This window comes from Xenopus laevis, chromosome 3S (assembly GCF_017654675.1).
Source record: "Xenopus laevis strain J_2021 chromosome 3S, Xenopus_laevis_v10.1, whole genome shotgun sequence".
Lineage (NCBI taxonomy): Eukaryota > Metazoa > Chordata > Amphibia > Anura > Pipidae > Xenopus > Xenopus laevis.
The window spans coordinates 110,410,227-110,431,535 of NC_054376.1; the positions used below are offsets into that span (position 1 = coordinate 110,410,227).

At 39.1% G+C, this 21,309-nt stretch overlaps 1 protein-coding gene across 2 annotated transcripts in view; it reads right to left on the reverse strand.

Annotated features, from left to right (window-relative positions):
* LOC108713277 (prolyl 4-hydroxylase subunit alpha-2) overlaps nt 1-21,309 on the reverse strand; it is a 47,703-nt gene that overhangs the window by 14,678 nt on the left and 11,716 nt on the right. For both annotated transcript variants that reach the window (XM_018256195.2, XM_018256196.2), the window contains exons 2-8: nt 17,549-17,649; nt 13,533-13,629; nt 12,627-12,778; nt 7,077-7,214; nt 5,175-5,414; nt 3,509-3,708; nt 1,988-2,164 (exon numbers count right to left, since the gene is read on the reverse strand). In XM_018256195.2, coding sequence (XP_018111684.1) covers nt 1,988-2,164; nt 3,509-3,708; nt 5,175-5,414; nt 7,077-7,214; nt 12,627-12,778; nt 13,533-13,629; nt 17,549-17,630 — 1,086 coding nt within the window. In that variant the 5' untranslated portion in view covers nt 17,631-17,649. The remainder of the gene's footprint in view (nt 1-1,987; nt 2,165-3,508; nt 3,709-5,174; nt 5,415-7,076; nt 7,215-12,626; nt 12,779-13,532; nt 13,630-17,548; nt 17,650-21,309) is intronic.

Here is a 21,309-nt window from a genome sequence, read left to right on the forward strand (position 1 = left end):
AGAACATTGGTGGTTGGGGAGCACCGTCCATCAAACACAGAAAATGGTGTGCAGGGTCAAATAATGAATATAGTAGAAAAAGAAGAAAAAAGAGCTGACCCATATAGTTGCACCTTCCCATCAAAATCCAAACTCCAGTGAAGCCAAAAATTATTAAAACATAACCTTTAATAAATTCATTAAAACCAAGTCTAGAAAGCACAATTAAAAATATGGTTAGGTATAGGAGGCTGATTGACACGGCATCAGCGGGTTTTAAACGACATGTGCTGATCTCACATAGATCAATTACGGTTGCGGTTGGGAATCTGAGTGGTAAATTCTCAGCACACGAGCCAAGTATAATTCTAACACACACGGACAAAAAATCATTTGCCAAAAATGTGTTGCCAAAAAGTGGACCAAACCACACCAACCCCTTCACCCACTTGGGGATCCCTCCCTTGTGGTATTAAATATTAGGGATTGGAAGCAAAAGCCCAGATAGTACAAACGCTGGGGCAATAGTTAGTGTTAAATAAACGGATCAAAGGTTTCACCACACCAAACCTCCCCTTCACCCACTTCAGAATCCCTCCCTTGTGGCATTAGGTAGGATAGTTGGAAACCAGATACCGACCACTAAAGTATTACGTTGCTTATGGGTATGTTGTAATGAGCAAAGTGTCAAGACCACGGATCATTCCATTATCCAACCCCTTCGCCCACAGAGATCCCCTCCCGATCCGTTTTTACCCTATAGAGCCATTCTATGTCCCTATCAGACGCCTGCCTAACCAAAACTAAAAATGCGCCTACTATCCTACCTAATGCCACAAGGGAGGGATTCTGAAGTGGGTGAAGGGGAGGTTTGGTGTGGTGAAACCTTTGATCCGTTTATTTAACACTAACTATTGCCCCAGCGTTTGTACTATCTGGGCTTTTGCTTCCAATCCCTAATATTTAATACCACAAGGGAGGGATCCCCAAGTGGGTGAAGGGGTTGGTGTGGTTTGGTCCACTTTTTGGCAACACATTTTTGGCAAATGATTTTTTGGCCGTGTGTGTTAGAATTATACTTGGCTCGTGTGCTGAGAATTTACCACTCAGATTCCCAACCGCAACCGTAATTGATCTATGTGAGATCAGCACATGTCGTTTAAAACCCGCTGATGCCGTGTCAATCAGCCTCCTATACCTAACCATATTTTTAATTGTGCTTTCTAGACTTGGTTTTAATGAATTTATTAAAGGTTATGTTTTAATAATTTTTGGCTTCACTGGAGTTTGGATTTTGATGGGAAGGTGCAACTATATGGGTCAGCTCTTTTTTCTTCTTTTTCTACTATATATATATATATATATATATATATATATATATATATCCACCATTGAAATTCGCACACGTCATTAAGGATTCAACACCAGGTGCTGTGTATAGATTGTGAAATCCAGTAGTCCAGGGGTTACATGCACACCGTTTCTTTATGAAAATTTTATTTTGGAAAAATTATTAAACATACATCGCATCGACGTTTCGGTTCATGGTTTAGAACCTTTCTCAAGATGCTTTTCCATATGCATCTTGAGAAAGGTTCTAAACCATGAACCGAAACGTCGATGCGATGCATGTTTAATAATTTTTCCAATAAAATTTTCATAAAAGAAACGGTGTGCGTATAACCCCATATATATATATATATATATCCTAATGGACAGATCCAAACAATCAAAATCAAACCATATTTTGACTGGTAAAGAACTGATCAAGCTGACCTAACTAGATCAGGTTTATGTTGTTATTAAGGTTCCTGTGGAGCAAATCTCTTATGCCTCCCCAAAACAAAAATTAAACCCATTTCTATGCAAATACATGTAGCCCTAAAGGGCACCTCTGACCATCAGGAATTTTGGGTAAAACTTTTTTGACTGACTGCAATAAAATAATATTCCATTTTGGTACCTCAAATCAGTGCTAAAGGAAATTTCTATAATAAATGTGGGATACCCTTGGTTTTGCCAGTTCCTTTATCTTCTTTATTTCTTCATCAGATAAGACTTCAAGATATCTGACAATACGTGGACTATCCCACTCATCTTCCATTTTAATCGGACCCAAGATTAGGTATGGATTCCTGTTTCCATTATGATATCTACAGAAAAGTCTCTTTTGCCTTCGTGGATTCTGTAAAAGCAGCATAAAAGATAAATCAATAAGAAAACAGACAAAGGTAATCAATTTAATAACAAAGTGTCCTTGCATATAGGCCCATCATTTAATGCAGTTAGCATAAAAGGGACATAACACAGTGGGGGTCATTTATAAACTTCGCGCAGGGCAGATTGGTTCGCAAAGTGAATATATTTGCCTTGCGCATGGTTATGTTTATAAAGCTGAATAAGAGTGTGCAAACAGAATTGCGAATTTTTTTTTCACAATGCGAATGTCTATAGGAGCTTTTTAAATATGACACAATTCGCAAATTGCGAATATTTATGCGCACACTTTGCGGCTCAATTACGCCACAACTTTGGTGGCGGATAAAATATTCGCAAAACAGTTTCGCAAACTGCGAATTTAAGTTGCTGTCAACGCTATTTTCGCGCACAACAACCTCTCACATTGGGTGCGCTCACGCAAACTCCCTTCTCATTTGCGCACCATTTGCGAAAATTTATTCACACTGCGAATTCGCAAAAACCGGAAAGACGGGCAGAGCAGTGCAATATATTAGCGTTCAGGAAAAAACATGCGCTATACAACCATTTGCGAAGAATATGCGCTGCGCGAACTATATAAATGACCCCCACTGTCTTGATACAGGAAGGAATATACTAATGAGCTTTTACAATAAAGCTGTTTTTTAGAATTTACATCTCTAAAGGGTTGTCTATTGTGATGGAGAGCCCTTGACTGCCTAATGCAGATATAGTAGACCAGTAGTTTGTACTTGACAGTAACAAAGCTACATAAATAGATTTTAGGGGAAAAGAATCCTATTGGATTGTTTCATATATTAAATATATTATTTAATTATATATATATAGATGTTGCTTAGTTTGGAAAACCCCAAGTCCCAGGCATTGATAATACATTCCATACTATGTATATATAATAATTACTACTGAAAAAGTTATATGTCTGTAATCTAATAGGACTCTCAGAATCGTGCCCTGCACAGAATAGCACATCTGTCATATTTAAACTATTTAACAATCTTCACTATTTTGTCAGTCGAATTAATAGATAAAATACAAACTATACTTCTAAGTTTGCAGCACACACAAACTGTATTCCTTTGCAAAATCTCCTTTAACCATTGTTTGATTTAACAAATTCACCCAATAATTAGCTTTCATCTAGTTCTAGTCTAATCACTATTCTCCTGCAAAATCTAACTTGAGATGTGTTTTATGGGATACAGCAACCTTAAACCAGAGAGAAATTGCACAAGAGAACCAACCCTCTCAACTAAAAGGAAGTGATAACAAAAAACGAGAATTTTTGCTGTTGCTGAATTAGGCGTACCATTTTGACACCCTCTCCCCGGCACAGGGCTTCATAGACATCCCGCTCTGGCAAATAGTCCAATGGCCTGCTATAGACTCCTGGTTGCCTTGTGGCTGTCTCTGTCTGAGTGCTCTCATTCTGCTTTAGTTCTGCTTTCTCTTTCTCCTGCATTTTCTCAAAATACTTCAGATTGTTGCCAGCTCGTTCGTGGTTTGAATCTTTTGACAAAGATAAAGAAAACAACTTGAAAAGAATATCTGAATATTATTCAACAGAGCATTTATAGAATGAAGGAAGAACAAAGTGCTTGAAACACAATCATATTTCTATATTAACACTAGGGGGGTTGTTAATCAAAATCTGAAAAGTTCTCACTATTTTTTGAAAAGTATTCCGACCAAATTCGCACAGACTTTGCCCCCCAATTTATCAATATATTTTCTAAAATTTTTCATGTGCGGAAAAAGTCACAATAAAATCGTAAAAAAATCTGAATCCTATGATTTTTTTCGGATTTTGTGCCTGAATCATATGATTTTTCGTAAAGTCGCCCGAAAGCTATGATTTTTTTGGAAACACAGCACAACTCAGAAAATCTTCCAATCATTAATGGGACATCGGCCACTGACTTTTACATGTTTGCTCTTTTGAAAAATACATTTCAGTGCAAAATTCTGCCGGAGCAGCACTATTAACTGATGCGTTTTGGAAAAACATGTTTTCCCATGACAGTATCCCTTTGATATCCTTTCCTTGTCCTTTAATAAATAACCCCCTAAAAGTATACCATATACAGAAAAAGCTGCAAATACTTAATTCAGACAATGAGCCTTCTACCGATTGGTGGATAGTAATGGCTGACTAATTAAAAATATGAAATGGGCCCAATTGATAATGAAAATAATAATCTCAGCCAAACCTAGCTATATATTCCAGTAGCCCGTTTCAATAAATAGCAAGCTCCATAACTCAGTGCTTGGCAGCTGAGGAGTTATTAGTAGGGATGCACCGAATCCAGGATATGGTACAGGATTCGGCCTTTTCCAGCAGAGGAATCCTTGTGCCTGGCCGAACGAATCTGAATTTGCATATGTAAATTAGGGGTGGGTAGGGGAATCACGTGACTTTACATCACAAAGGAAGAATTTTTTCACATATGCAAATTAGGATTCGGTTCGATATTCGGCCGACTCTTTCACCAAGGATTTGGGGATTCGGCCGAATCCCAAATAGTGGATTCGGTGCATCCCTAGTTATTAGTCAGTGGAACTACAAACATACTTTGTGGCTTAATGTGAATTTCACTTAAGGGGTTTTCCATTGGTGTGACTTATAAACCCCTAGCTGGCAATGCACAGTGAGAAGATAAGGGTTCACTAGCAATAAGCTGATGCAACTGGGGAAACAAGTCAAGTGGCATCTAGGCATGAGTGCTTCAACTGACATTTGCTTCCAATCTGTACTTTGTGTTACCGTTTTGTATTTTTATATCGCCATCACACAGCAGAAATGCATAAACATGTAGGTTCTAACAGTAACAGCAAAAAGCGCTGGACTACAAGATGCATGTCTATCTACTTATTATTTGGTTTAATCTACCATGTCTGCTTGCCCTTGGCTTGTGTGTTGTAAATAAATGTCCAGGGGTATTGCTTGCCTTTAAGGGCTTTAATTTTATGCTTACCCAGAGCCAAGAGTCTTTTCGTAAGTTCAACTGCCCTGGGGACATCACCAAGCTGAAAGACAGTGTAACTGAGATAATCCAGAACTTCCACTTGACTAATTTCAGCACGTTCCCCTTCATCCAACTGCTTCAGGGCCTGCTGCATCCAAAGAACTGTGTGGTAATAATCACCATCATGGTAGGCAATTTTCCCCATACCAAAGGTGTCATCCGCAGATAAAGATGAAATGTAATTCGTTCCTACACAAAAACAAAAAATAAATTTTCTTAAAAATCCAATTTTAAAATGACCTTCAATTATACTGCACACTTTTACACAGCAAGTCGGTAAACTAATGAAAATGAATGCAAGGCAAAATTGTAATAAAATGCCAACAATTTATCATATTTATGATGTGATACACGATGAACAAGATATAAAAAATAACTGGAATGATATATATTAAAGGGATATTGAGACGTTCCCCATTTTGCCGGAGCTTATTCACTATGCCTTTAATACCCTCCAACTCATATGACACTTGTATTTTGCCCCCTGCCTCGCAACAGTTTATTGAAAGGTAGATGATATACATTATATATATGCAGAATGCAAAATTGGTAGTCAGGGCCCCCTATAAAAGTACTACTGATGGTCAGAGCCACACATGAAGTTTTTTTAAAATATTGGTGGCCGGGTCCCCTCCATGCAATAACAGGGACTACAAAGGGGTTAACTTTAGGGGGCTCTGCCATACTGCCAACTTCGGAAGAGAGGGCGGGAGTTCAGGTGACTGCATCTTCTGTCCAGTAACAGCAATCTCTCCCCCTTATTGGTCACAGAAGTTTAAGTCCCGGTAAAACTGCATGGGGATTGGATGATCTGGAGGGGAAGTTCAAACCTCAGCTATCCAATCCTTGAACAGCTCAACCTAGACTTAAACATCTGTGAACAATAAGGGAAGAGAATACGGTTACTGGTCACCTGTGCTCCTGCCAACCCTTCCAAAGGCGGCAGCTCACTGAAAGCAGGGGGACTGGCTAATCAAGTGCAACATGGTCATGCCCCCCTTAAAGGAGAAGAAAAGGCTAAAACTAAGCAAGCTTTATCAGAAAGGTCTATATAAATACACCAGTAAACCCTCAAAGTAATGCTGCTCTGAGTCCTCTGTAAAAAGACAGTGTACACATGGGCTTCTGTATCAGACTTCCTGTTTCAGCTTAAACCTCCAGGGCTAGGGCTTGAGCATGCTCAGTTTGCTCCTCTCTCCCTCCCTGATGTAATTTGAGCTCAGAGCTATGAGTGAGCAGGGAGAGACTCAGGCAGGAAGTGATGTCACAGCAAGCTAAATATAGCAGCTGCTATCCTAAACAAACAGAGAGCTTCTAGATCTGTTTACTTAGGTATGGTAAAGCATTCTACAGAATTAATACAGTGTTATAGCTTGCAGTGCCGGGCCAAGGCGGACAGGCGCCCTAGGCAGCATGGCCCGGCAAAGCGGCAAAAACGCGAATGTGCATGCGCGAAAAAACACAAGTGTGCATGCGCGAAAAAAAAATAAGAGTGTGCATGCGCACTTTCGTTTTTCACACATGCGCACTCGTATTTTGGGGCGCTTTGCAAAACAAAGCTACGCACACGTCGGCCAGAGCAGGGACCAGACTAGGGGATAGCAGAGGCAGAGAAGGTGTGTGCCTGGAGCCCCTCCAGCTTTGCGCCCTAGGCACGTGCCTACTCTGCCTACCCCTAGTTCCGGCCCTGATAGCTTGCACTATTGTGGCTTATCTATTGGCAATAAACTGCTTAGGTAGCTTTCTTTCTCGTTTAAGATCTAAAACCCTCCGGGCCCAGGGCAACACTTCCCCCTGATTGCCGGCCCTGTATGAATGCATTACAGCTTTGTGTGGATTTCCAGTACTAACCTGGTAATTTTCCTTTAGCAATAATGTCAGGATCAAGTTTGTATGTGTCCTGAAGGCGCATTAGAGCCTTGGCCGCCCCCTTTTCATCTTCTTCAGTTGGAAAATATTCTTTCTGAAACGTGAGGTTGGCAATAAATCCTAAAAATCAGAAAAAAATACAGTGAAGGACCGGCAGATCTGTTTATTATTAATTTGTTTACAGTGTTCCACACAACATTTATGAAGATAGTACAAGTTGATCCAGGGACTGGTCCGATTGCCATTTGAGAGTCAGGAAGGAATTTTTTCCCCCTCTGAGGCAAATTGTAGAGGCTTCAAATGTGTTTTTTTGCCTTCCTCTGGATCAACTGGCAGTGAGACAGGTTAAAATAAAGTTAAAATGTTGAACTTGATGGACATGTGTCTTTTTTTAACCTAAATTACTATGTTACTATGAATTATTCTTCTGTCATTAAATCTAAACAATTAGAGTAAGCAGTGTATTGAAATACATTCTTTATAGGTAATGATCTGACCATTGCTATCATTTGGGACATTCACATTTACTACTAATGTGGCAATTTTATTTCCAGACATACCAACCATAGTAATCTATTGATACAAAGTTGCAGGATAGGGAGGTAAAATAGTCTATCCTCTCTGATATTTGGTTGTTGATTTGTTAAAACCTTGCATACCCAAACCCTTAATTTCCTTTTGAATCGATGGTTTCCATCTTTCACAATTAATCCTTACTACAGTGTTCTTTGAACTGTTCAAGCTCCTACTGGAGATCCAACCTTTGGTCAGGGCCCCCTAATCGCATAAAAAGTTACAGATAAGAAAAATATCAAAGCAGAATTTTCACCCTGAACCTCGCTCTAATTGATCTTGAAACGGGGCACTCCCCAAATCTTACTATAACTGGCATTCAGAATGATCTCATGTTCCAGGGCCATAGCTTGGCACCACTGCTTTACTCACCCCAATTCTTTCTAAAATATTACATTTATTATGTTGCTCAACCAGAATTTCAACCATTGATCACTATATTTTTCTCTTCTGTGGGTTTGTGCAACTCTCACTGCAGTGTGCATACATGCCTGGGATGCTACTCTTCTGAGCATCATGCAATGAAGGCTTTATATTAGACCCATCTTTGTATTAAGTGTAGAGTATATTTAGAGTACTGTGTGCACAAAGGTTGTCTCTGCAAAGTATTGTGTGTACGTGAGGCTCCCCTCCAAGTGTTGTGCGTAAATTTCAGAAGGGAACTGAGAGCCTAAACCAGGAGTGCCCCTAATACAAGGTCTACTTTTAGTGATGTTGTCCTACAAGCATAAAAGCATTGTAAGCATTCCGTTCCATGGAAAATATCACTTAAAGGGGAACTTAAGTGAAAATGTAATATTAGCTTTGGCACACTGAAATAAGAAACTATGTAAATAAAATCAATTAAAAATTATGTACAGTTTCTGAAATAATCCAGTTTATCTTCACTATTCCTCTCTCAGCATCTGTTTCTCCTCATTCTGTCTTCATTCAGGAGTTGGGTGTCAGATGAATAATCCAATATATCTTATAGGGGGCTTCTTTTGCCTAGAAGATGTATTAGAGCTAATGCTATTAAAATCACTAGAAATCCTGTCTCTCTACATGCAGGATTTGTGCAAAAGGCAGTTATTTTGTTAGATTTTGTTTGTTATGGAATCAGTTATTTGAGTGAGCTCTAATACATCTGCTAGGAAAGGGAACCCCCCATTAGATATATTTGATCATGTATCTGACACCCAACTGCTGCATGAAGAGAGAATGAAACATGCTGAGAGAGGAATAGTGAATATAAACTTGATTATTTCAGAAACAATGCAGAATTTTTGATGGATTGTATTTAGAAAGTTTTTTACTTCAGTATGAGGAAGCTTATAATACATTTTTATTGTCAAGATAGTTCCCCTTTAAATTCTGATTTATGGGAAATGTATATTAATATATTTAACAAATAATTATTTCTTATGTAACCTTAAAGGGGACCCGTCACCCAAAAAAATTATTCCAAATCCTATTTTACCATGTTAATCAAGCAAAATTAACTTTAATTACACTGTACATTTTTCGAATCTTGTTTCTTTCCATCTGGGAATTCATAATTATAGCAAGTAGGCGGGAGCCATTTTGTGGACACTTATAAAGACAAGACTTGCATCATCTCAAAATCTTGTTTGTGCACCAGAACAGGGGACCTGATGTCCATCCCCATGTCCTGGTTACACAATTAAATGGTAAAGAAAGAGGGGAATTTGGGGACAGCAGTGACATCTAGGCGTTGAATGGAAAGTGAAAGTAATTGCCTGCCCCGCCTCTATGCCTAAGGCATAGAGGAGGGGTAGACAATATTTGATTGGCAGCTGAGATTTTTAAATGAGTTTACAACAGCTATGAATGCTTTAATAAAAAAAAATAATTTGGGGTTTATGTTTAATTTGAAAAGGACAATTATTAGACAGCTTTTTATGTCTGGGTGACAGGTCTACTTTAACAGAATAAATATCTGAATGAAAAGTATGAAACAGGAAGGTGATTCAGACAAGCTGTTGACAGTCTACTGGTAGATCCCCAGTCTACTGGTAGATACTGATCTACCTTTCGGACACCCTTGGCCTAAACAATCCTAGATTTACCAACCCATAGGGACCAATCATAAAATAGCATCTAGTGGACACCGGTTTAAAAGCAAATATCTGATTAGCTGCTACAAAATAAATGTCACTTTTATTCCATTTTTGACAGATAATAAAATGTGCAAGATAGGCAGTGGGGTGTTTTTCTGTTGTTTTACTTCAATGTTTGCGTGGTTTGTCTCACAAGGTAGTTTACAGTACATTATAGTAATATAGTAATAGCATACATTTCAGGGTTTGGCAGCTCATGCAACAAAGTGCATGACAGGATACAAATAAATGGCAATTTGCAGTAAAGTGCAAAATTTGGTAAATGAGCTCCAGTAAATTGAACAGCCTAAGCCTTTTTGCCTAAAACTGCCACGTTGCATTTTTGGAACGCACTCCAAACATATGGATGTTGTTGCTTTGATCATATTTAGATTTTTAGACTGTGTACAGACTCCTGAAGTGCTGCCAACCACTCTTTCAGCATTCCAATTAAAATCCAGCTGTCACATTAATTTTCCTTTCTGCACTAAGTATCTGGAGGCAAGATAAATAAGACCCAGCATGTTTGTAGATGGGGGGGTTACTTGCTTGATTTCATATGTCTACAGCTAATTACATGCCCTTTTTGTTCAGTGTTGAAGTTTAAACAAACATGCAGAAAATCCTATATTAATACTAGACTGTATTATATGCATTTCATTTAGCCTTACAGGAGAATGTATCATTTCGTGCAATTGTTCATAATTAAAAATGCAATTTTACAACCTTTCAGTGATAGTTATTTTCTGGATCATAAAGTTTAATAAAAAATAAATGCATTATTCCAATATTAGAAATAGAACCGTTCCATTACAATATTCTCAGACGGTGGGTTAGATGTAAAGGTCAGGAATTACTCTAGTTTTATTAGATGGCAGAGAGTGAGAAAGATCCCAGCCAATTCTCGGCAGAACATAATCCAACTGCTGGCGTGGAACTATACTTAGAGACTGAAAGAACTCAAACAGCTCTGGGAGAATGAACCATGATCTGGTATATGTGAAAGTAATTATGACCATGTTGCATAAACACAGAGCTCTTACATGGTGTGCAGGCCAGAATTATCAAAAACATGAATAGTTCTTGTTTAAACAGAAGACAAGAACAAGCTTTGCTTCTTTTTTTCCACTGGGCTGCTGCAAAAACAGGTAATCAGAAGTCATTGTGATGCCATTACTTCTTTAGTATAGTACTACAGTATATAAAGTAAATAACTGGAATTAGCTACTGAGGAGTTCCGTAAGCATTTAAAAGCATTAGGTCATGGAACTCTAAGATGACTTCCAAGTCTTGTATATTAGAGTAATTAAATGTTTTCTTATATGATTTAAAACCAGTAAGTGTCTGTTAGCTGTAAGCTATAAACACATTCAGTCAGAGCGGCATGCCAATAGCAATGGTGACTGAGAGTTATGGATGTTGTACCAGAGAAGCTGGGAGAGGATTGATGCTGACAGTTGCTCTGCCGCTACTGACAGCAGGTATATTATACTGCCTAAATATTAGAACCACAAAAAAAAAGTAATGCTGAATAGTGCAATACTGGTTCCAAATCCACCAGAAATGCCATATCCTAAGCACATTTGGCACTTCTGGTGGATTTAGAATAACCTAAACTGTATTACAATATACATCTTCTTCTTACCTAAAAGGAATTGTTCAGTATAAAATACAAACTGGGTAAATAGATAGGCTGTGCAAAATAAAAAATGTTTCTAATATAGTTAGTTAGCCAAAAATGTAATGTATAAAGGCTGGAGTGACTGGATGTGTAACATAATAGCCAGAACACTACTTCCTGCTTTGCAGCTCTCTAGGTTTCCACTGATTGGTTACCAGGCAGTAACCAATCAATGACTTGAGGGGGGCACATGGGTCATAACTGTTTGCTTTTTAAAACTCACTGACAAGTTATGTATCATGTGGCCCCCCTTCAATTTGCTGACTAACTCAGAGAGCTGAAAAGAAGGAAGTAGTGTTCTGTTATGTTAGACATCCAGTCACTCCAGCCTTTATACATTACATGTTTGGCTAACTAACTATATTAGAAATATTTATTTTTTTTACACAGCCTATCTATTTACCCACTTTTTATTTTTAAACTGAACCATTCCTTTAAAGGGATCCTCGATCCAAAAACGATTTTATTGCTTAGTAAAAAATAATTTCATTATAAGGAAACTTTCAGAAGTACGCCAATTACAAAATAAAAGTTATTTGTACATTTAGGGGCAGATTTACATAGGGTCGAATTTCGAGGGTTAATTAACCCTCGATATTCGACTGGTGAATGTAAATCCTTCGACTTCGAATATCGAAGTCAAAGGATTTACCGCAAATAGTTTGATCGAACGAAAAATCGTTCGATCAAACGATTCAATTCTTTCAAATCGTTCGATTCGAAGGATTTTAATCCAATGATCGAACGATTTTTCGTCTATCAAAAAATTGCCAGGAAGCCTATGGGGACCTTCCTAGGCTAACATTGCACCTCGGTAGGTTTTAGGTGGCGAAGTAGGGAGTCAAAGTTTTTTTTAAAGAGACAGTTTTTTGATTATCGAATGGTCGAATATTCGAACGATTTTTAGTTCGAATCATTCGATTCAAACTTTAAGTCGTAGTCGAAGGTCGAAGTAGCCAATTCGATGGTCGAAGTAGCCATAAAAAACATTCGAAATTCGAAGTTTATTTTATTCCTTCACTTGAGCTAAGTAAACGGGCCCCTTAACTTTTGGTTCTAACACCTGTTGCAAGGCACCAGGTAGAATTTGATTAAACCTGATTAAACCTAGGTTCTAAGGATTTCTTCAAGGATGCCAACACAGTCTAACTGATATATACATATGTATTTTCACAGTACCTTTTGTCGAGTCCTGAAGCACAAGGCTCTCTAGTGATGTCCAGTCCGTGTTAAATCTCTTCACAAGTTTGTATGCATTTACCGGGTGCCCAAGGTATCCTTCTGGATCAGCAGTTGACCTGCTAGTCAGTTCATCTAATTGAGTTGCCCAGCTAAATACAAAAAATAAATAAGATATGGTTGAGTGGACCAGCATTAAGTTCCATATGATTTTTATGAAAACTGCACTTGCCCAGCGCTAGTAAATGAGGCTTAATGTGCAGCATTTCTGGTATAATTCTTTGATGAGCTTTAGTTCTCCTTTAAATAGATTGTATACTTTAGTAGTTATGGGAATGCTTAGGACCTGGCATTTTAAGGATACAGGGCCTTTAAAAAACTGTTTGGTTTGACTGTTTTAATATTACAGAGAAAAGGCAGTGGTGTAACTAAAGGGCGATAAAAGCAGACGACAGACCGAGTCAGCAGCTTATTGGCCCATGTATGGGGCCCTCTCACAGGCTTCCCCGATCGATATCTGGCCAAAAGTCGTCAGGGTTAAAAATCCCATTGGATCGCGCCCACATCTGTTGCAGTCCAGTGATCCAAACCCCCATATTGGCAGTATTATGATCTGATTGTTGGGCCCTAGGGCCCACTATCGGATCAGCTCGATATCGCCCACCTCAATGTGGGCATATCGGGGAGAGATCTGCTTGTTTGCCGAAATTGCCAAACGAGCGGATCTCTACGTGTATGGCCACCTTTAGGGGAAGCAGGGTACAACAGGTAGGCTAAAACGCAGGGTCACAGGTGATTCCCACAAGAGTTTCTTTGCCTACACTATGGATCCAAATTTCTTATGTGGTTTTATTTTTGTGACCAAAATCTACTAATACATTATGATTAGACTAAAATTATTCCTACCTTTTTATTTTAGAAAGACGTTCCTCTTCTTCCCGAATGTATTCTTTCAAAGATTGCACAAGATCTCTCTCCCTGTAAATCAGATCAGTCATGTGACCTGGAAAGAAATTCAGAGTTTTAGAATAACATACTTTATGCTACAAAGATGGCCTTAAAGGAGAAGGAAACCCAGTCAGCGCAAAAACCCTCCCCCCCCTCCCCTGTGTTGCTTCCCCTCCCTCCTCCCCCCTGGCCTACCTGTCCCGCTGGGCAAATGCCCCTAACTTGTTACTTACCCTTCTCCGCAGGTCCAGTCCACGGAGTTCACAGGCACCATCTTCTTCCTGCTTCTTCCTGCTTTTGGATCTACTGCGCATGCGCCAAAAGTCACAACGTTTTCCGATTTCACTTTGTGACTTTTGGCGCATGCACAGTAGATCCGTACCGGCGAAATGCTCCTACTGTGGATGCGCCGGTCAAAGCAGGAAGAAGATTGCTTGGAAGAAGATGGCGTCATGAACTCCGTAGACTGGACCTGCGCAGAAGGGTAAGTAACAAGTTAGGGGCATTTGCCCAGCGGGACAGGTAGGCCAGGGGGGAGGAGGGAGGGGAAGCAACACAGGGGAGGGGGGAGGGTTTTTGCGCCGACTGGGTTTCCTTCTCCTTTAAAGGGTTGGTTAAGTTAATCTTTTAATTTGTTATAGAATGACTAATTCTAATCAACTTTTCAATTGGCCTTCATTTTGTCTTTTTTATAGTTTTTTTTAATTATTTGCATTCATCTCTTACCAAAATGTGTTCCTTCTATCGGTTCATGTGAGAATCCTAACTAAATGAGTTCATGATGACCCCTGTGAAAGGGCTGTTGTTGTAAGTGTTGTAATCTTGTAATTACCTGCAGAACCCAAGAGCTGGAATAGAATTAACTTCACATTGCCTATTATAGAAAGGCGCCTCTCTGTACAGGTATTAGTCTAATTTCAATCACAGGTTTTCCTCGAAGGTAAAAAAAATCTGGCCAAATCCACCCCAAGTCCTTAGTCCTTTCCTGTCAATGCATACACAAAGGGCTATAGGGACTCCAATCTACACCGGCAGAGAAAATGCAGTGTCTTACATCAGCCATAAAATGAAGACCCACCCTAAAACACCAAAGAGTTGCAAGTTTGGCTCCTGACCCATAGGTTTTTCAATTCAGAACTACACCAAAAAGCAAACTACTCTTTTAAGAGAGATTGTGGTAACAGCCATGGATGTGTTTGTTAATAGGTATCCAATGCTTGCACTTCTTTTCAGCATGTTGGGAAGTAACTCTGTACTTTGCCATTATTATTTCCTGCTGTTTATTTCCAAGTTTCAAGTTGATGTGCCAGCATGTAGAAATGGCTGCCTCAGCCAAACTGCCTGTTTTTTATTAGGAACTGGAAAGCTGCACACACACATACATAGCTCTAAACAATAAAGAAAGCAATGACTTTTATTAGGGCATGAATATTTCGACTTTCATGCCAAGTCAGACGAGATGTGAAGTAACTCATCTGTAATAACTCACTAAGTGAAGTTACATTTATTAGAAACTTAACAAGATCAGTTTCAGGCCTGACTTCTTTTATTTTCTTTATATTTGCTGTCAAGGGGATTGGATATCATAAAGCTTTGGCATAAAACTAAATTCTACTTGGTACAATTAACTGTTTTACTTGCTATTTACAGAGCTTTTTTCCCATGATAACAGCTATTTTTGCTACATATACACCAAAATACACTTTAGCTTTATAAATACAGTACCTGTGATTTTACATGGCAGTGATTAAATAATGCTTTGTGTACTCCATTGTTGTTTGTATGCCACTGCGTGTTCAAGGGCCAGTCTGTACTGAATTGATCATTTCATACAGAGAAGTCTATGGAGCTCTTGACCAGGTAGGGAAGGGATAAAACTCCCCTACACTTTGGGCCTGCACCTCAGGTAGAGGATTAACTTTTGACTACTTTACTGCACTAATTACAACAGAACAGTTTTGCATTTATGGAGCACATATTTTGCACAATAAGGGGCAGATTTATTAAGTGGTGAATTGAAAATTAGAATTTTCAAGTTTTTATGGTCAAAACTGTCAAATTCAACTAGGGAGTTATTCAAATTCGATTCGATTTTTTTTAAAATTCAAATTTGATTTTCAAGGTTTATCGTACTTTAAAGGGATACTGTCATGGGAAAAAAAAAATTTTTCAAAATGAATCAGTTAATAGTGCTGCTCCAGCAAAATTCTGCATTGAAATCCATTTCTCAAAAGAGCAAACAGATTTTTTTATATTCAATTTTGAAATCTGACATGGGGCTAGACATATTGTCAATTTCCCAGCTGCCCCAAGTCATGTGACTTGTGCTCTGATAAACTTCAGTCACTCTTTACAGCTATACTGCAAGTTGGAGCGATCTCACCCCCTCCCTTCCCCCCCCAGCCCCCCCCCAGCAGCCAAACAAAAGTACAATGAGAAGGTAACCAGATACTCCCTAACACAAGATAACAGCTGCCTGGTAGATCTAAGAACAACACTCAATAGTAAAAACCCATGTCTCACTGAGACACATTCAGTTACATTGAGAAGGAAAAACAGCAGCCTGCCAGAAAGCATTTATCTCCTAAAGTGCAGTCACAAGTCACATGACCAGGGGCAGCTGGGAAATTGACAAAATGTCTAGCCCCATGTCAGATTTCAAAATTGAATATAAAAAAATCTGTTTGCTCTTTTGAGAAATGGATTTCAGTGCAGAATTCTGCTGGAGTAGTACTATTAACTGATGCGTTTTGAAAAAAAACACGTTTTCCGATAACAGGATCCCTTTAAGAACTCAAATTCGACTATTCGCCACCTTAAACCTGCCAAATTGCTGTTTAAGTCAATGGAAGAGGTCCAGGGATCAATTTTGAGTTGTTTGCAGCCTTCCTGATTCCTTTGATTCGAATTCGATTTGAGTTTTCAGGTGGATTCCATTGATCAGAGTTTAAAAAATTAGATTAAATAAGTTTGGTCAAAATTTGAATTTATTGGAGTTTTTAAAAACTCACATGAATTCGAAATTCGACCTTTGATAGATGTGGCTCTTACAGTTATAGACATGCTGGTTCGCTATTCTTGTGAAAGCAGCAAGTAAGTTGCAGGTAAAACCTAGTCCCTTTGTAAAATGTATAATGAAGTAATTGAATTCTTAATGAATCAGATAAAATTGAGCATAGGACTGGCCAGATATGGGATGACTTTGACGTAGTTGGCCAGCTTGAATATATTGCAATATATGGACAAACAATCCCTGTTTTGTTTAAAGGGTAAGGCATTTTTTAGTAGCAGTATGCACAAAATGTCGCTGTCTTAAATATATTGATAATGGGTTGAGTGCAGAGGACTCTTGTATTTGACTATATGTATTTTGTGGTCACAGCCTCATTGCACCCCCGCCTAATGGTTTTAAACAATATTGGTGAGCACAACTTTCCCTTGTTTGTTATAACTTTCCCTTGTTCACTATTCTTGTTGCCACAACTTGGCTTGGAGGAATATCAACAAATCAGAAGACTGAAGTACAAACATTGTCTTTACCTTTTGAGTCAGCCAAATTTAGAAGTCTGGTTTGGTTAATTCTGCATGTAGGGTCAGATGCACGTTCAGATTCAGGGAGATTAGTCGCCCGGCGACTAATCTCTTTTTCGGGGCAACTAATCTCCCCGAACTGCCTTCCCACTGGCTAGAATGTAAATCGCCGGAGGGATGGCACTTCGTTTTCCGAATCACCCAAAGTTTCCCTGTGAGAAAACGAATCACTCCGAGTGCCATCCCACCACTAGCCGGTGGGAAGGCAGGGAAGGCAGTTCGAGCCCTGAAAAAGGAGATTTTTCGCCGGGCAACTAATCTCCCCGAATCTGAGCGTGTGTCTCTGCCCTAAAGCAGGTAATACATTCCTAGTTTTGGTTTTCAAAGCTTCAGTAAATACATTTAATTGATGCTTCCCTGACATCTGCTGAAATAATGCATACCTGTTGATGTGAAGACCTCTGCCTGGACTTGCCATATACAGCAAAGACTAACCAGAATTAATGAGATTGCATTTAGCTCCATCTTCCCAACAGGATTCAATCTGGACAAAAGACATAAAGATTGTATTATTATATTAATATATATATATATATATATATATATATATATATATATATATATATAGGTCATCCAGAATGCTCGAGACCTGGGGTTTTGCCAACGAATCTTTCTGTAATTTGGATCTTCATACCTTAAGTCTACTAGAAAATCATGAAAACATTAAATAACCCCATTATTTGAATAAAATGGAGTCTATGGGAGATGGCCTTTCAGTAATTAGGAGCTTTCTGAATAATGGGTTTCCAGATAACGTATTCCATACCTGTATACTGTATAGAACCATAATATACATTATATTACCATATATACAGACATTTAGAATAAGGGGTGGGTGGTATACTGTATGTTTTCAGGAAGGTCCACATTATAGCTATTACTTCTGACAGCAAGGGACAGATTTCTCAAAAATCGAATGTGATTTTTTTTCCACGATTCCAATTTTTTTTGCACCCAAACCCTGCTTTTATCCGAAAACTCAATTTAAATTTGAGTTTTTGGGAGATAAACTCGATTGATTCAAATTTTTTCAGGACATGAAATCGATCATTTTTTTGCTTTTTTTTGACAGCGTGCAAACATTCAAAATTCGAGTTGATCCGACTTAGAAACCCTTTACCACCTCACAAATTAGATTCTTGATAAATATGCACTGAAGTGTCAAACATACAAGACACAAGAAATTAAGCGAAATGACAATAAATTCACTAAATGCATGGTCATTTTTTTAAAGTTAGCACACAGCACATACATATGCCAGCAGTGTGCAGCAGTGTAAGCCCCATTGCAGGCTCTATACAATAAATTGCAGTCTGAGGATATCAGTGCCAGGTGGAGTGAAAATATATTATACGTAGATGAAAAACAGAATATCCTCCAACAGGAATGGTATCTATTATCTGGAAAAGCTTCGGACCTTGGGTTTCAGGATAAGCTTTTTTTCTGTAATTTGGATCACTTTTGAAACACTAAATATACACATTATGATTGTTTTGCTACTAATATGGATTCATGCAGCTTGTTAGAATCAAGTACCAGGTACTGTTTTACTATTAATCATTTTATTAAAAAAGTAATATTTTCTTAAAATAGAGTCTATGGTAGAGTCCTGCAATGGGTCAGGTTAGCCGCAAAAACTTGCGGTACACTGCGGGTTTGCGGTTAGAAGTTCCGGGTGCGGGTATAAACGGGGGTCAGAGGTTCTGTGGGTTTGCGGGTCGTGGATCGGGCCGCAGGTCTTCTCGACATCGATTTTTACTCATTTTTTCTGATCAAGTCTACTTCCAATGATGTCACTTCCGGTTTACAATGACAGCACTTCCTGTTTTTCTCCCTTTTTTCTGATAACGCCTACTTCCGATGATGTCACTTCCGGTTTACAATGACAGCACTCCCGGATTCTTGATGGTCAGCGGGTCGCGGGTTGCGGATAAGGTACTTGCGGGTTGGGTTGGGTAGCGGGTCCAAGCAGGTAAGAATGTGGGTTGCGGGTCTTAGTTGCGGATTGCAGGTTGCAGGTACGGGTCGGGTACAGGTTCCAAAAAATGGACCTGCGCAGGACTCTAGTCTATGGGAGATGGAGTCCCCCATACCTGTATACTGTGTGTAAGTATTAAAATTAAGAATAAATATTCACTGTGAATTAATAGTTATTTAATAATATAATAAAACTTCTAATAAATCTGGTATCTTGCTCAGGACAAGCACTTGCCTTCTGTCACCTCTACAGCTGTGTGCCAAAAAAGCCTCCCCAAAGGACTCCCTGGCATGTGCATGGATACTTAGATTGAATTGCTTTTTCAGAGTAATTGATAAATTACCTTTCCCATAATTAACAAATAACCTTTTAACAAGAATTTTTTCAGGGAAATCCAAACTTGCTCTCAAAAATGATAACCTAACTAATGTTATACTGCTTCCATTCTTCACTTGAACATCTGCTTTCCTAATTCCCACCATGCCTGCATTTTTTAAGTTAAGCACACTGATTCATTTTGCTTTGTTTTGGCCTTTCCAGTGGTTTCTCAGCAACGCTGGCATCTTTCTTGTACCACAGTTCACATGCCGTTCATTACTTCACAGAAAAAAAAAATCTTGATAACACACAGAGAAACTTGAGATGGACAAGATGAAGCTTCCAGTGAAGCAAAACTTCTTTTTCTAAGGTGTCGGAAATCCATTGAAAAAGGAGTTCATCCAAAACGTTGGGGTTTCTCACCTTTTAAAGTGTCTGCTTTAACATATTTAATAATTTGCACTTTGAACACTGGTGGTATTGTTTGTTATATAGATATATTGTTGTCTATGCCAATACATCTTGACAGTTTAAGTTCATGGATAACTCAGCACGGAGATCTGAACGTTTAGCAGTGCAAGAGATAAGAAAATATGATACTGAACCAACCCATAACACTTCATACACAATGATACATACACAATAATTCTTCAGGGAAAACCGCAGTTATTAAAATACGTTGAACCATTATCAGATGCTTCCCATTATAGTTGTATGCAAGAGTTCTGACTTCACACACACAGGGCTGCCGAGTATCAATTCAGACACTCTAAATTCATGGTACATGGTAGAGAGTCTATGTTTCACATCCCAGTCTAGGCTAAATAGTGATACAGGTATGGGATCCGTTATCTGGAAACCAGTTAACAGGAAAGCTCCAAATTATGGAAAGGCTGTCTCCTATAGATGCCATTTTATCCAAATAATCAAAAAAAATAATTCTTAAGAATTTGAAGATTCCAGGAGGGGTGGAGGAGTAAATATAAAGATAAACCATTTTATGGTTTAACGCTAATAACAAAACTAGACATGTCAATGCATAAACAGACTGTTGTAACCATGTGCTCATTATATTATAAAACATAAACAAATACACTTATATCTACTGTAAGCTATGCTGTACTGAGCTGGGAAGGTCACTAATGTATTCTTTTTACACTACAGTGAGATAAAACGTGAAAACAATCACAGTTTGCTGAGCTTGCTTAGTGAAAGAACATCACCTGGAAGAAGCCGTTTTCTTTTATTTGATGTTTTACTGATCAATAGACTGATATTACGGAACGCATTTTAGGACATCCTCTGATGAAATACCTGTCCTCCATGCGATGTCCTACGGCTTAGGAATGCCGCATTGGGTGCTTTTACTGTCACTCATCCTCCAAATCTGCACTCATACCTCCGCCCTCTACCCTCCCTTCTCAGCCATCAGCCATATAAACTCCGCCCTCAGTCCTCCGCCTTCCGCCCTCTTCCCTCCACCTTTCCTGCTCAGCCCTCTACCCTCAGCACTCAGCCTTCCGCTTTACTTCTTCATCCCTCCGCACTTCGCCAGTATTATTATTTCCGCTTTCTCGGACTGAAAATGCTTGCTCACCACTTTAGGAGCTTAGAGAGAAGTCTGACGGATGAGTCCTGAGTGGGGGGAGAGACGGAGGGCGAAGTGCGGAGGGATGAACAGGTAAAGCGGAAGGCGGAGTGCTGAGGAAAGAGGGCTGAGCAGGGAGGGCAGAAGGCTGAGGGCGGAGGGAAGAGGGCAGAGGACTGAGGGAGGAAGACGGAGGGCTGAGGGCGGACGGCTGAGAAGGGAGAGGACGGAGGTATGACTGCAGATTTGGAGGATGAGTG